Consider the following 15,806-nt stretch of genomic DNA (forward strand, 5'->3'; position numbering starts at 1 on the left):
AAGAGAAACCATTTTTCTTCCCCAAAAGCCATCCAAAATGACTCTGCACCCCGCATCGGAGCTGCCGCCCGTGCCATGTCTGCTGCTGCCGCATGGCAAGAGCAGCTCCAGCAGCAGCAGATGCAATAACTCATTAATTTTCCTTGCAAGGAGAGAGGCTGTGCAATGGATTCACCAGGAAAGAGGGAACAAAAGGAGGATGGAGGCGGGCAGGAGGCAGGCAGGAATAAATGACAGGCAGGATATATATGTACATTGAAAACAGTCTGAGTGTCAGAATAAATGAGGTACAAATCTTGCAGGAAATAGTCCTGGAAGAAAGACTGGCGTGTATTTACAAAACAGGTTTGTCAGTGTTCTGAAATAACCGTGGGGGAGTTACCAAGGGAGCCTGCGATGGCAGGGGAAGCTCAGTGCTGGCGGGGTGCAGCGGTGTGAGTGAGGCGGGGGCTTGGGCTTTAACCTGGCCCAGCCTGCCAGCCCGGGGTCCAGGCCCAGCCCAGGAGCCCCCACCTTGCCAACCGGTGAACGCTTTCCCTCCGTAAGTCTATACCTGCGTGCATACACCTGGGCTGTTACGTGTCTATACGTTACATACGTGTGTGTGCACCTCACCGTGCCCCACAGGGTGCCTGCAGCCGCCGCGGGGGCATGCAGCGTGGGGATGGAGCTGAGGCCCCGGCTGTGCCACATGGACCACAGTGAGTCACTGGGCAGCTCCCAGCGGGCGCCCAGCAGCCTCGCCCGAGGTGTTTGCTCATTAAAGAATTCGGAAAGGTTAGGCTGGATGGCCGCAGAGAGTAACGTGTAGGTAGCACCCATTAACCAGGCCATGCCTGGGAGCTCGGATGTGCTGTGCCAGCGCTTACCAGCACGATTCTGCACCAAGCAAGCGGGGGGGGGGGGGGGGGGGGGGGGGGGGGCGGGCGGGGGAGGGGGGCACGGGGCACACAGTGCCCACACCATGTGCCAGCCCTGCAGCTCGGCGTTGCTGATGCCCGCGGCTCCCCAGCCCCGCCGCGGCCGCTGGACTGACCCGCCGGTGTTTCAGGGGGGATTTGCCGTTCGTTTCTGTATTTATTTCACTTGATGAAAGTGCGTCATTAATTAAACCGCACGGATGCCCTCAGAATTGGACCAGTTAGATGCAAATTAAGATGCTGGGGAGACTCCAAGGGCCAGGTGGATGCAGGGATGCAGCATGTGGCTGCCCCGGGCCTCTCCCACCTCCGGCGTCTTCCTCCCCCTGCCCCCACCTCCCTCCCCCCCTCGGGGTTACACGGGGAGAGGAGCCAAGCACGACCCGCCGCCGGCCGCCCCAGGCGCGGGGGGGCTCCGCCGCCGCGGAGGGACCGGCTTTTGGGTTTTTTTGGAGGGCGCTGCGCCTCGGCAGAGAGGAGTTGCCATAGAAACGGGGGGAAACCCGGCGGGGGGGGGGGGGGGGGGCACCCGCGCCGCCGTCGCTTTAAGAGCGCAGGGGAGGGAGGCAAATTACGCAGCTGCAAGGCACATCCCTCCCTCCCTCCCTGCCTCCCTCCCTGCCTCCCTCCCTCCATCCCTCCATCCCTCCGCCGCACCCATGGAGGCCAGCGCAGGTGATGGAGGCGGGGGAGGCCGCGGGGTTGGGGGGGGGGAGTCGGGCCGGGCCGGGCCGGGCCGGGGCCGGGGGGAGAGGGGGGGCACGGCACCGCACCGCGCTCCGCACTGCGCTGCGCACCCCGCGCAGCCGCCGCTCACCGCCGCTCTCTCTCCCTTCCCCGCCAGGTCGCTGAGCCCCCCCCGGCGCTGCCGCCCCGGACCTCGGCGGGGCCCCCGCAGGTGAGCGGGGCGGGGGGCGGGCGGGGGGCAGCGGGGCCCCGCGGCCGCGGTGACTCATCCCTTTCTGGCTGCAGCCTGCGGGGGGGGGGGGACCGCACGGGGCTGCCAGCTCATCGGGTGTGGGGGCCACGGGGCAGGGGGTGCGTGGGGCGGGTCACGCATCGGGCCCGCAGCACACCCTCATTGCATGCACTAGACCCCCATGGCACGCACCAGACCCACGTCACACCCACCAGACCCCCATGGCATGCACCAGATGCCCATGGCATGCACTGGGCCCACGTCACACCCACCAGACTTGCAGCACATGCACCAGACCCCCATGGCATGTGTTGGACCCTCGTCACGCCTGCCAGACCCACAGCACACACACTGGACCTGCACTGCATGCACCGGCCCCCCATGGCATGCACCAGACCTACATCTTATGTACCCGGACCCACACTGCATGCAACTGGACCCACATCACACATATCTGTCCTGCATCACAAGCACTGGCCCCATATTACATGCACTAGACCCACAGAGCATGCATCGGACACACTCCATGCTCACACAGACCAGCAGTGCACTGACTGGACCCTCCCTGCATGCACCAGACCCACATCACGTGCACCAGACCCTCCCTGCATGCACCAGACCCACATCTGCTCGTACAGCACCAGATGTGTCTCCAGCACCATAGGACACTGCAGGAGCCGGAGCGGCTGTGCAATTGAGATTTTATTATTTAATGGCTTGATGCTCCATCTCTGAAGGGACACAGAAAACACATGAGCTGATTGATGAGCCGGGTGCTCTTTTTCTCTCCTCCCTACAAGGTCAGTGCTGCCTGGCTGTCGCACAGAAACCCGCTGCTGTGCATTTCTTGTGCTTATGAAGGAGCGGTGTGCCCACCCTCTCTGGGCAGTGGGTGCGTTGTGCCGTGACCTTGTGCAAGAAGGTGCAATTCCTGGTTTCTGGGGCTGTGGAGGTCCCTGGCTGGGGGGTCAGGAGGGGGCAATGCAGGTGCTGGCACCTCGGCAGTGTTGCAGTGGGCTGAGGCAGGAGATCTGGCGTGGTGTTAAAGTAGGCCATTCCAGCGGTGCAGGGACCCGGGGCTAATCCTCCGTGACCGCCGTCTTTCCCAGCCCTCGCTCAAGGTGGTTAGGGGAGACCTGCTTCTGCCGCACCGGAACCGTGTGGAGGGGGAGACTAGCTGTTGTGTTGGAATCAGGATTTGCCTTCCATGTTTTTGCCTTTGTATCCTGAAGGAGTGGGCTCTTCCTTCTGCTTACCAGTCCTCAGTCAGCTCCTGAGCAGAGCTCCTGCACAGAAGGGGCTGTGCAGTGTGATCTCACCTGCGTCCCCCACCTGCCCCCCTGCCCAGCCCTGGGGATGGCCGTAGGGTTTCATCCTGGTACCCAGCTCCGACTTACAGCAACTGCTGCTGCTGCAGCATTTGTCACAGAGCTCTTTGCCCTTTGCCTCCAGAGGCCTCAGCAAGAGACCAGCCTGTTCCCTCTGGTCAGGCACCTTATTTTTAGCTAATGAGGGCCAGGGCTTGCCACCTCCCCGCTTGGTGCTGCAGCCAGGTCAGCTGGAAAAGTGATGAGCTGCATAACCCGATCTTTTCGAATGGTCTCTATTTTCCTGTAATCTCTGGGTGTCGACTTAGCATTTTATAACAAACGAGAATAAAAGGAGATGCTCCTGTGTTTCGTTACGTGATACAACTCTTAGCGAAATTGATTTTTCTGGTGGTGTTGCATAAACATCCTGTGCGTTTTGTCCCCACTGTTGCCCGAGCGCTCTGCTCTGGCAGGAACTGGAGCATCTCCCTCTATCCGGGACCCAGGTGAATCTCTGCCTGCTTTGGGATGAGCCCGACTCTACTGGAGCAGGGAACAGAGTTTCCCAACCCCTGGAGATCTCACCGCTCCCTTGGAAACTCCCAAGCAGGAGCAAAGCAGCCCTTGTCTCCAAAAAATCCCCTGTGGCAGAAGGAGGAGCACAAACATGGTCACCACCGTGCGCCAGGCAGTCATCATTTGCCTCCAGCAGCTCGGATGGTGCCTGCAGTGCTGACCCCCTCCTTCGCTGGACTTCTGCCGACCTCGGCCCCGGCTGCCAGATCCTGCTCCTTCCCACCACCACCCAACTGCATCCCAGTTCCTTTTGAAACTGATCCTGGCATTGCCGCTGTTTTGGGGACGCAGTGCTCTGTCTCAAATCCGGTTGCTGGTTGTTTGCCATGTTCAGCACTTTGCTTATTTTTAGTGTGAAGAACAGCAGGGCCCATGTCAGAAAGGCAGAGAGGTCTCCTCGGGAGCTCTTTTTGTTTCCTGGGAAAACAAAGCTGTGATTCCCCCCCCCCCCCCCCACCCCGTTGCTCTCTGCTTTTAATCTTGTTAGTACTGGAAGGCTGAAAATCTCCCGGCCGCCCCCAGCCCGGTGGGGAGGGACCTGCAGGGGAGGCATGGTTCTTCTCCCAAGATTTCTGCAGAATCCGGTAAAGCTGCTCTTAGATGCTTGGGCTTGGTGCCACCATTGCAAAATGCTCCTAACACGGGATGCATCAAGGAAAACACAGGAATCCGGCAGCAGGCAGGGTGATGGGAACTCCGACAAAAGAAGCAGTGAGCGAGAAATCTGGGAAATGCAGCAGCTGCTGGCCCCGGGTGTCTGCGTGCCGAGGGCTGGGGCTGCCACATGAGCTGCCTGCTCTTGCACCTTCTCTGCATGTTCCTGGTGGGGCCGGGACAAGCCAGTGGGGCAGCTCAGGCTGGTGCTGCAGCCGGCTTCTGCTCAACCCTGCAGGAGTCAAGCCAAGGGAGATGCCTTGGGAGCTCACAGAGGTGAACTTGAGAGCTTGTAGTTGTCAAAGCCCTGGAGGAACAAGCTGAGGACTCATCAGAGGATTCACTGAGCTGATGGCGAGGGTCTCTCCAGGGGTCCCATGGTCACATTTCCCATGTAGAAAGCTTCTAGGAGGGGTGATCCCTGCCTGACCCCCTCTGTCCGTCACTGGCACGGCCAGGGGATCCAGCATGGAGTGAGCAAGCGGCGGCATTCAAGCCACGGAGGCATCTCTATGGGGCAGTGATCCCAAAATGATGGCTGAGCTGCTCTTCTTGGGGAAATTCTCTGGGGCACCAGGCTGAACCTCGGGGTGCTCTGCTGGCACTCTCACCGCTCTGCCATTGCTCTGCCACCGCTCTGCCACCCATCGCACTTTGCATCACCATCGTGGCATGATCTGCGGGTCAGCAGTGCCCCAGGTCCCCTCTGCGGCTGGCAGGAGCTGAGGACCCACTGGGGCACGCAGCTCGGGTGCACCCAGAGCCCCATGGTGTCACCCACGCCAGCCCAGTGACAGTGAGGGGCTCTGGGCCCCAGGGGACATGCTGGGGTTCTAGCTGGGAGATGGCTGAACGACCTGTGCTGGTGGGGAGGGGACACGTGCTGTGCTGGGGTGGCCGGTGCTGGGATGGCCAGTGCTGGGTGTGGGGAGCAGTGGCTGCCTGAGCCCTGCCGGGGGCTGGGTGCTGCTGACCACAGCAGGTGCCGAAGGTGCTTGGAGCAGTTGCAGCACAACGTGCCAGTGAGGGGGGATCCATCTCCCACCCCTGGGGGTGAGAGGTTCTCATACCCAGTTGTGCTCCATCCCACCCTGCGTGGGGTATCAGCTTTTCGTGATGAGCTTTTCAGGGACCACGGCTTTTATTTAGCATGAATTCCCCGGGCTAATTCTGTTGCACAGAGTAAGTGCTGTTTTGTGCTGCTGTTTCTAAACGAGCTGCCTTTCTGTTCCACTCTGGGCTGGGAGATTCACAGGGAGTTTTGCTGTCGGTGGCTCCAGGAGAGAGTGTTAGACCTTGTGCTGAGCAGCGTTCATCCTGCCCATCCGCCCAAGCTGCATTCTGGGGTGGTTTGCAAGATGCTGAGACACATGTAGGTGGTTTGCAGCGCGATCTCTGGATCTGGTGTGAGTTTGATTGTCAGACCTTGGGCTGTTCCACTGTCCCCAGGCAGTGAGCGTGGCTGCAGACGTGCTGTGCTGAGCAGGGTCCCACTGGTCACCCCAGCACGGGGACGAGCCAGTGCTCCCCAAATCGCCCTAACCCCACTCCTGGTGCCAGCACACTCGCACTGGCAATGCCTGTTGAAATCTATAATTCCAAGCCTGGGCTGCACCAAGGAGCTGGGGCTGCACGTCTTGGTGGGGTCATGATGTGGAGATGAGGTCTTTGGCTGCGGGGATCAGTGGTTGGTGTGGCTGGGCTCAGCGCCGGGTTCTGAGGCCAGGTTAGAGCTGCCTCTCTGCAGCCCGTGCTGCAGACACATCCTCTCTTCTGGGGCACAAGCTGGTTCTGTCAGCTCTGTAAGAATCAATCCACAAGCGAGGGATCCTGCCGCATTTGTGTTCTGCAAGGTGGTCCCCATATTCCTCATTCTGCAACGATTAAAATGAAGTGCAGAGGAAATCCATTCCCCACACTGGCTGTCAGCTGGGCATCTCCGCTGGCACATGGGACCTGGCTTTATCTCATCCCTCCTTTGCATGACTTGGGGTTTGCAGAGCCAGGGTTGCTGGCAGTGGCATGTGTTCCTCCAGGCCTGCAGGTTTTGTTTCCCACTGCTGAGGCTCCCAATGTTTGGTTTTGAGGTTTTGTCCCCCAAGCTGCCTTCCCGTGTGGGGCCAGCGTGCAGGGCCAGCCATGGGCAGCTCTGCTGGCCCCATCCCCAGTGCTTCTGACACAGAGCAATGAGCCAGCCCACCCTCTGCCCTGGCTTGGGCTGCTTTCCACCCCCATATTTTTACGAGATTTCTTCTCTGCTTTCCCTTGCAGCTTTGCTCTGACTCCTGCCGCAAGCCCCATCTATTAGATGGTTTTTAGATTTTAGTGAGACTTGCTCTTGTTTCCTGGCCCTTGCAGCTGCCATCGTCTTCCTTGCTGGAGGGTGTGCAGTGCGCCTGGGGACACGGTTATTCACCTTTGAATGCTTTTCATTTGCTCTTCCTGTGTTTTTCCTAATGCCTAATCAATGAACAGCCGCGGCAGCGAGCTGGAGCCTTCACAAGTGCCAGGTGTTGCAGGGAGGTGAGGGCTGGGCTGGCGTGGGTCCCAGGGGGGGCAGGGGCATCCCCTCTGCAAATCCCTGGAAAAGCAGAGGTCTTCACTGCTTCTCACTTTCTCGCATTTCAAATGTGGTAAGATAATCTTGGATTTCCTCTTGCTTTCATGGCAAGGCTCCCTTTGCTCATCCTGGTCCATGGGATAATGATAATTCTGACTGCAAATGAGTAATTCCCTCTGCCTTCAGACGCCAAGTAGCCGTGTACCGTGGGAATGGTGTGTTTTCAGCTTTGGTGCTAAAAGTCTGCCCAGTCTGCCTGTTCTTGGCAGCCTGGGGGCACGGTGGGGTTTTGGGGAGACCGAAATGGCCCGTTGCTTCTTTGGGAATAAAGACAGGGACAATTTATTACCAGTGACTGAATTCAAGCCTGCTTGTTGAAGCTGCCCTAGGGCAGCCTGGTGAGGCAAAGCTGCTTCCCGGCTGGGAGGGAATGGACAGCCCAGCACCTTTGTGAGATGGGGACCCAGGCAGGGTGCAGGATGATGCTTCCCCCTCCATGGGGTTTTGGTGCCTGCTGGCAGACCTGGGCCAGGCTCCCTGTGGCAGCAGTACGGAGCTGCTCTGAGTTTCTCCCCCCTTAAGTCTGTCAGTGCCACGAGAGCCATTGAGCCCCAGCGTGGGTGCCAGGTGAGTCTGCAGCAGTGGGAGGAGGAGGAACAACAACAACTGAGCTCCCCAGGTGCAAGGCTGACTCCAGGCTTCCCCACAGAGCTGTTCCCAGTGCGGGTGTTGGTGGCAGGCACCTGGGGTGCAGTGTGGGGCACTGGCAGGAGCCCACAGCGTGGTACCAGCCAGCGTGCTGGGCACACATGTGCCATCTGCGGTGCTGGCACTTGCCTGGTGCTGCATGTTAGTGGAGTGCAGAGGGACCCCTGAGTTCATACATACACCATCTTGGCATATGGGTAACTTTGCTGTGACCAGGGAAGAGCAGGAGGCAGCGGGGATGCCGGGTACTGCTGCCCTGCATTGAGCCAGGGCTTGGGGCTGTGAGGGGGTGAGGAGCTAACTCCCATGGCCGCAAATCTCCCGAAAGCCCTGCCTGAGAGCTGCCTGGGGAGCACCCTGCAGCATGAGAAGCGAGGGACTGGCTGTGCGGGCAAGAGCCCGGCTGTGCCGCAGCCCTGCATCCTGGAGGATGCGTCTGCCGGCGCCGGGGCCACGCTCGGCTCTCACTCTGGATGCTGATTCACGCTGCTGCATTAGCAAAGCCCGCAGCCACCCAGCCATGCATGCTGTAGAACCAGGAGTGGTTTTCTGGCAGGGCAGAGCGCTGCCTCCCCCTGCCTAGGTCCTCCCCTGGCAAATCCATCCTGGAGGGGAGCAGCAGGACCCCCAAATCCTGGTCACTGTGTCCCTGGGGTGCTGGCACCCCCATGGCATGGGGCACTGTGCCTGCTGGGGCTGGGGGCTCACTGTGGCTGCACATCACTGTCTCCTCTGCTCCAGCTCTCTGGGGTCTTCGGTGCCCTGGTCTGGGGATCAGGGAGCGCCAGATCCTGGGCAGAAGAGAGGCCCAGGCTGGCTGCTGTGGGCTTTGAGCATTGGGCAGGAGTTAGCCTAGAAAAAACAACCCTGGGGTGGCAAATACCAAAGAGTACATCGGGGTGAGCTGGCTGTGCTCCCTCGTCTCCTGCCTCCCCCTCTTGTCCTGCTCCTCGCACTCCCCTGGACTGGGGCCAAGCAGCACTTAGAGTTTCCGACTGCCCATCGATTATCAGCTGGCCGGTCCCATCGCTTACATTGCTCTGGGCTGGAACTGCCAAAATCTGGGACAAATACCAGCATTGTGAATCAGCTTGGGGATGGGGGGGGGACCCACACGGTGCTCCCAGCCTGGCTGGTCCCCAGCAGCCTCTGAGCACAGTGAGGCATCAGCAGTGCCATGGGATGCTCAATGGGTTGGATGTGCTGAGCAGGTCCTTTCCATAACTCCCCTCTGCTGCAGCACATCACATCCCTGCATGTGCCCAAGGTGCTGCCTCCTTGAGCAGCTCCCGCTGGTCGCTGCGAGCCTCTGGATCTGGCCTATTTATTTACAGGAAAACGGGCTGTGTGTTTCCCGAGGGATTAGCTGCTGCTGCCGCATCACACAGGGATCTGTGCTTCCTTACCTGATTGCACTGGCGAATGGGTGATTCGGACTTAGTTAAGAAAAAGCGGGCGCCCAGCCCGCTGCGGGGACAGCTGCCTGCCTGGGTGGAAATTCGGTGAGGTCCCGGGCTGGGTGTCAGTGCCCTTGTCCCATCTCTGCCCTAATTAATGCCACCGCTACAGGCACACTGGTCCCTGTGGCAGACCTCCTTTCCCCTGGCAGGGATGGGGACCTGGGGTCAGGGGAAAGCTTGACCTGTGTCTGGAGACTGGTGGGAAGGGGGCTTTAGCCCATGGGCAGGTACCTGCTATGCTTCTGTTTTGCCTTAGAAATGAAGCAACCCTGTGCCTCCCGCATGCCCTGCCAGGGTGGCACCCTGGACATGCAGCATCCCGGCGTTCCTGGGCCGTGGAGCAGACAGGGAGCACAGTCCAGCTGTGCAGGGGATACCGTCTGCATCTGTCCCTGTACGGGTGGCCCTGGGGACTGAACTGATGCACTGGTGCAGGGTCTGACCCCTGTGCCAGCACTTTGCATGGTTACTGTCTCACTGGGGCCGTTTCCCTGCCTTCACCTCCTCTCTCTGTTGCATTTAACCCGCAGTTCCCTTGTGCCCAGGACCTGTGGCACCGCAGCAATGTCTCTGCCGGGCAGCAGGCGCTCGTCCACCGGATCACGGAGGTGAATATGCTTCGGCCTCTGGCCCCTGGGACTGGGCACTGGCACCTGCCTGGCACTTCTCCTGGCTGGCAGCAGGGAGGGAACGATCCCCACCTACACCACGAGCTGCCACTTTGCAGCACGAACCCCCCGCCCAGCTCTTCGGGGGTTGCATGTCGCTGCCTGTTGCACAGCACTTCCCCATCCGTGCATGCAGCCCCTCGAGCGCTGCACCCCCCATCCCTCTCTGTCCGTCTCTGCTGCAGCTGGGACCGACCCTTCTGCCCGTTCTGGGCAAAGGCAGGTGGTGGTGGAGGGCCCTGGCAGCAGTGTGAGGGCACTGGGTTTTGGAGGGTGAAGCTGGGAGGTGTGTTAGCCCTTGGAAAGCCTCTCCTTGAGCTGCAGTGATGAAGAGCAAGAGGGAATAAAGGAGAAAAAAAGCATTTATTCCCCTCCAACTGTCTCCATGGCCTGGGCTGCCATTATTTAGGTACTGGCTGCCACCGGCAGCGTGGGCAGAGAGAGAAGGCAGATCTGACCTGGCAGCAGGCAGTGGGGTGGCTTGAGCTCTGCCAGGGCCATGCTCCTGGGAGGCTCCCAAGGGGCTCCTCATCCTTGGGGTGCAGGGATGCTGTGCCAGCGTCCGGGGGATGCCACGCTGGGTGGGGAGTGGGTGGGCAGTCCACCCCCAGCCCTGCCTTGTGCCCGTCGCCATGTCTGTGCCATTTTGATCCCTGCTGTTTGTTTTGTCCTTTTGTCTTGTGTGTTCTCGGTGTGGTGGTTGGCAGTCGCGGGTTTTATGGACGGAGTGGCTTTGCCTCCTTCTTTAAGTCTTCAGCGCCCTCAGCCACTCGGCCTGAGACACAGCCTCTTCTCCCTGCCTCCAGGCGCCCCTCGCCTCCCGGGAGGGACACCTACGGCACCTCCTCGCTGAGCAGCAGCAGCAATTCTGGCTCCTGCAAGGGCAGCGACAGCAGCCCCACCCCAAGGTAACCCATCACCCGTGGCCCCAGGGCAGCTGCCGGGTGTCCCCGGGCAGCGGGGGAGCAGTGCCCGTGCTGCCGGTGCTGGTGCCCGGCGGGGACAGGAGTGCAGGGGCCGGTGGAGTGAGGCTGTGCGCTGGGGGAGCCAGAGCTGGCGGAGCCGCTGCTGTGTCTCACAAAGACCCCCACCATCCTCCTTCAAACCTCTCTGCCGCCATTGTTGTGTCTTCTACCTCCCTGTCCCCCCGCCTGCCAGCCTGGTGCCCCATCCCCTTCCCTCTGTCCTGCCATGGCTGTGGCTTGCACGCTGCTCGCATCCCTCCTGCTGCTCCTGCTCTCTGAGGAGCACCTGGGTCCTTCAGGACCAAAGGCACAGTGGACAAGAGCTTGATTTCCTTCCCCTTGTGCTGCCCGGCAGAAGTCTGGCGAGGGCTGGCAGCAGCCTGGCTTCTCAGCGGGGAGCTCCCAGTGTGCTGGGGCATAAACAGCCGGGCACTGAGCTGTGCCAGCCTGTGCCAGCGTTCTGGGCTGCTGGTGTACTGCTCCAGGGAGTGAGGCTGGTCCCCAGGCTGGGCTGCTTCCTCCCACCCCCAGCCACCTTCCAGCCCCAGAGCTGGCATCAGATCTGGGAGGATATGAGGGGCCTGAGGGTAACTTTGTGCCCAGAGCCTGTGCACACCGCAGCAGGGAGTGGTGGCCATCCTGCTGCCGTGGGGTGTTGCAAGGCCACGGGTCTGCCTGGCTGCTCCTAACATGATCCTTATGTCTCTGGCCGAAGGCTGCTGGGCTGCCTGCCAGCATGCATGGGGGCTGTCACACACAGAGAGAACGTGCCACCCTGCTGCGATGCACAGTGGATTTGGTCCACCCTGCTGCAATGCAGGAGCATCTCGCGCTGCGCCCAGTTCTCTCTGTGCCTCCAGCCCAGGCATGCAGCCCTGTCCCTGGCCAGCTCCTGCTCTCCAGGCTGCCCTGGGCTTTGGGCCAGAGATGTCACCTCATCCACCCTGGTGGCAGCACAAGGAGGGTGCGGACATGCTGCTGGCCCCGTCTGGAGCAGGTGCCAGATGCTCCACAGCTTGCTGTCCAAGGGCAGGACAGCTGCCAGCTCCAGACCTGCTCCATCCCAAACCCTCCCATCACCCACTTCTGCTTCCATCTCTGATGGGGCTGATCCCACCCTGGGGTCTCCGTCTGCCTCTGTCATTCCCCGGAAAGCTTGCTCTGGGCACACAGAGACCTTGGTGCCCACCTGCTCCCAGTTCTGCTCATGTGCCCGCCGCCCTGGCAAAACCTGCAGCTCTGCAGAGGGCTGGGTGGCTGTGGGAAGCACCAGCAGGTTCAGGCTGCACCCACTGTCCTGCCAGTGGCACAGCACCCTCAGACACCCACCTTGCTCCTCCTGCCTTGCAGGGCTACTTTGGGATGTGCTATGGAGCTGCACCCTGAGAGCAAGCATCTCCCCTGGGGCCCCTCTGCTGAGCTGGTGCCAGCGCTGGCACCGGCGGATGGGTGACATCTGTGTCCCTGCAGGCGCTCGTCCAAGTACAACCTCTGCAGCGACAACCATGGGATAAAGCCACCGACGCCGGAGCAGTACCTGACACCCCTGCAGCAGAAGGAGGTCTGCATCAGACACCTGAAGGCTCGCCTGAAGGACACACAGGAGCGGCTGCAGGACAGGTGAGCATAGGAACAGTGGGCACAGACCCCCAGCACGGGAGCCACTGGGAAGGGTCCCGGCACCAGCCATTGGCACCTGCAGTGGCAGCTCCTGTGTGGGACTGGTCCTTCTGGGGGCTCTCAGTGCCCAGCACTGCACCTTGTCCTTGGGCTCATGCCCAGGCACCAGGTTCACAGCTTTACAGTGGCATTGCAGGCATGTGGGCATCTGGCATTGCTGCCCGTCTAACCAGGGAGCGGCGGATTTTGGGGCTGTGGAGCCTGTACATCCCACCTGTGGTGGCTGTGTTCTCCCCTGCGCCCCCGCTTAAGTCTCTGCCACGCTTTTTCTGAATTTCAGCGTCAGAGGGTGGCTAATCCCCATCTGCTCCTCTTGGGCTTAGGCACGTCCTCGCCGACATGCCAGCTGCCATGCGCCCGCTCAGGGCACCTGCCCATCCCCACGCAGCCCTCGGGAGACCCGGGCTCTGCAGCCCCTCCGGGAGAAGGCTGAGCATCACTCCCGGGGGTCCCTGAACGTTGCTCCCAAGGGTCCCTGAGCCACTGGATCCATCCCTGGGTCCCAGCCACAAGTGTTACTGGGTGATCTGGCTCCAACTCAGTGCCAGGCACATGAGGACACGGCTGGTCCTGCAGCCTTCTCAGTGCAGTGGCGGTGCCCTCCTCGTCTCTCACAGGGATGCTGAGATTGAGGACCTGAAGACGCAGCTGTCACGGATGCAGGAGGACTGGATCGAGGAGGAGTGCCACCGCGTGGAGGCCCAGCTGGCACTGAAGGAGGCCCGCAAGGAGATCAAGCAGCTGAAGCAGGTCATCGACACGGTGAAGAACAACCTGCTGGAGAAGGACAAGGGGCTCCAGAAGTATTTTGTGGACATCAACATCCAGAACAAGAAGCTGGAGACACTGCTGCACAGCATGGAGGTGGCGCAGAACGGGGCACTGAAGGAGGAGGGGGCTGGCGAGTCAGCCGGGGGGGTCCCCAGCCCGATCCCTCACCCGCAGCTCTACCTACACCAAGCTGAGTGACCAGGGGGCTGGGGACCGCAACGTGGGGGGCTCACAGACCATCTCGCTGGACGAGGGGGCCGACAGCGGCTTCATGGGGGTGGAGGAGGCTCCCTGCCACACGGACCCGCTGGAGGTGGGGGACGAGCCTGGCACCCGCTTGCCCCCCAGCTCCACCTACGAGAAGCTGCTGGGGCTGCGGGGCGGCGTGGAGGCCGGGGTGCAAGCCAGCTGCATGCAGGAGCGGGCCATCCAGACAGACTTCGTGCCCTGCCAGCCTGACCTGGACACCATCCTGGAGAAGGTGATGAAGTCCCAGGCTTGCAGCTTAGGCAGCCCCACCTCAGCCTGGGTCTCTGAAATGGAAGACGTGATGCCCGGCCCCGAGCTCTCCAACCCCACCGGGGCCATGGACCTGCTGGCAGCCGAGCCCGACACTGCAACGGTGGGTGCCGGGGCTGAGGCGGGTGCCCCCTGCAACCCAGCGGTGCGGCAGCCCCCCAGCGCCAGCCCCTCGGTGGCCATCGCCTGCGTGGCAGAGGAGGAGACGATGGAGGCGTCCGGCTGCGAGGCCGCCCCCTCCAAGAGCTATTGGAGCCGCCACTTCATCGTGGATCTGCTGGCAGTGGTGGTGCCGGCGGTGCCCACGGTGGCCTGGCTGTGCCGCTCGCAGCGCCGGCAGGGCCAGCCCATCTACAACATCAGCTCACTGCTGCGGGGCTGCTGCACCGTGGCCCTCCATTCCATCCGCAGGATGGGCTGTCGCCCTGTCGCCAGCCACGGCCCCGGGGGCAGCACCCAGCCCTGACACCCCCGGACACCCCCCGCCCACCCCCACAGACCCGACTGCTGATTGTAAAGCCCCGGCGTGTCCCTGTTCTCCTGGGGTCCTTCGTCGGCTCTGGCTCATTACGCAGCCCCGGGGTGGGGGTGGGAGAGGGCCGGGGGGGGCTGTGGGTGCATTGGGGTGTGCTGCCCCCTGTCCCCCGGCTCCTTTGTCCTGGAGGAGGGAAAGGACTGTTGCTGGAAGAGAGGTGCCAAGCGGCGATGCAGGACAAGGCACCGAGCACCACGATGGACGCCCCTGCCCCGCCGCTGCCACGGTGCCTCTGGCTGAGCCCTTCACTGCACTGGCTTTTGGCTGCCCTTGCCCTGCCACAGGTGGGAGATGGCGAGGGGCCGCCTGGCTGGGCGAGGGGAGCAGCGAGACTCCCTGGGTGCGTTTCTTGCTCCAGGTTGCACTGCAACAGCAAAGCCTGGCTGTGGGCAGGAGGACAGGGGGAACCCGCCTGGATGCAGGGACCAGCTCTGGAGCGGGATGGGTGGCAGTGGGAGCCCATGGGGCACTTTTGCCCGGGCCTGCTGACTGCTTTGGTGTCTGTCCTCCTCTCTCTAGTGGGATGAGGCCCTGGCCGGATCCTGCTCGGCCCCTCTTCAAGCCACCCATTGCTTGGGAAATGTGACCCCCCATGGGGATGGACCCAGGCTGCAGCTCCCGCACCCCCGAGCGAGGCAGAGTGGCCCCCGAGGAAGCCTTGGTCCATCCTCCCTTTGCTTTGCACTATATTCACTTTTTCTTTCGGTACAGACTGAACCCCGGTTGTTGGGGCCGTGGCAGCAGCGAATGGGGTGGGAAACCCCCAGCCCTGGCTCTGGCTGCCATGGAGCGGGGCTAGGGGTTCTCGCGGCTTTGGCAGCGCGATGCTGGTGATGCCGATGGTCCCACCCTGTGCTGGAGTTCGAGGATGCCTTTGCGGGAGGCAGCGAGGGGGTGCGGGCAGGGCCACGCAGGCAGAGCCAAGCGCCTTTGCCTGCACTGGCCGAGCCAAATCCCAGTTTTGCTGGTGGCCTCTGGAAAATTGCCTTTTTTTTTTTTTTTTTTTTTTTTTTGAGAAACAAAGACAGCAAGGATTGCTCAGCAGGGGCTGGCGAGATGCGAGACTTGGGACTCCCCTGGGTGCGCAGCGCTCCCACCCCCACGAATGTCTGTGGCTTCTTCGTGACTTGAACTAACAGTGTTTCCCCCTCACCCAAGCCCACTCCACCACCCACAGGTGCCCCACGAGCCAGGTGCCCTGGGAGCCGGCGATGCTCCACGCGCTGGCATCCAGCAGTCCCTGGAGGGGCACGCGCCGTGTCCTGCCTGCCCTGCTCTTCCCCGCATCCCCCGTCCGGCGGCTGGAGCGTGGGGCAGGGGCTCTGCCCGTGCTGGGGGGCTGCGGAGGCAGCGGCAGCCGCTGGCACAGCACCAGGTGCCGGGTGAAATACTGGGGGAGAACCGGTGGCCAGGCAGCCGGGGCGGCCGATGTAAGTGGAGCTAGGATATACGCCTCTTGTGCAATGTATTTGTGGATCTGTGTACACGTCTGTTAGACTATCCAAAGCTTTGCCAAGAAATAAATGTAACGATTATATTTGAAAGACAAATCTATATAATA

At 61.6% G+C, this 15,806-nt stretch overlaps 1 protein-coding gene across 1 annotated transcript; it reads left to right on the plus strand.

Annotated features, from left to right (window-relative positions):
• The first annotated feature begins 1,911 nt into the window (after positions 1-1,911).
• SNPH (syntaphilin) lies at positions 1,912-15,789 on the plus strand. The gene is given in 6 exon segments (XM_037403167.1): positions 1,912-9,149; positions 9,638-9,715; positions 10,582-10,683; positions 12,211-12,360; positions 13,038-13,332; positions 13,334-15,789. Coding segments are annotated over 6 exon segments (1,548 nt in total). The 5' UTR covers positions 1,912-9,069; the 3' UTR covers positions 14,177-15,789.
• The last annotated feature ends 17 nt before the right edge of the window (positions 15,790-15,806 follow it).

The sequence above is a fragment of the Falco rusticolus genome, chromosome 10, assembly GCF_015220075.1.
Source record: "Falco rusticolus isolate bFalRus1 chromosome 10, bFalRus1.pri, whole genome shotgun sequence".
NCBI classification, from domain to species: Eukaryota; Metazoa; Chordata; class Aves; order Falconiformes; family Falconidae; genus Falco; species Falco rusticolus.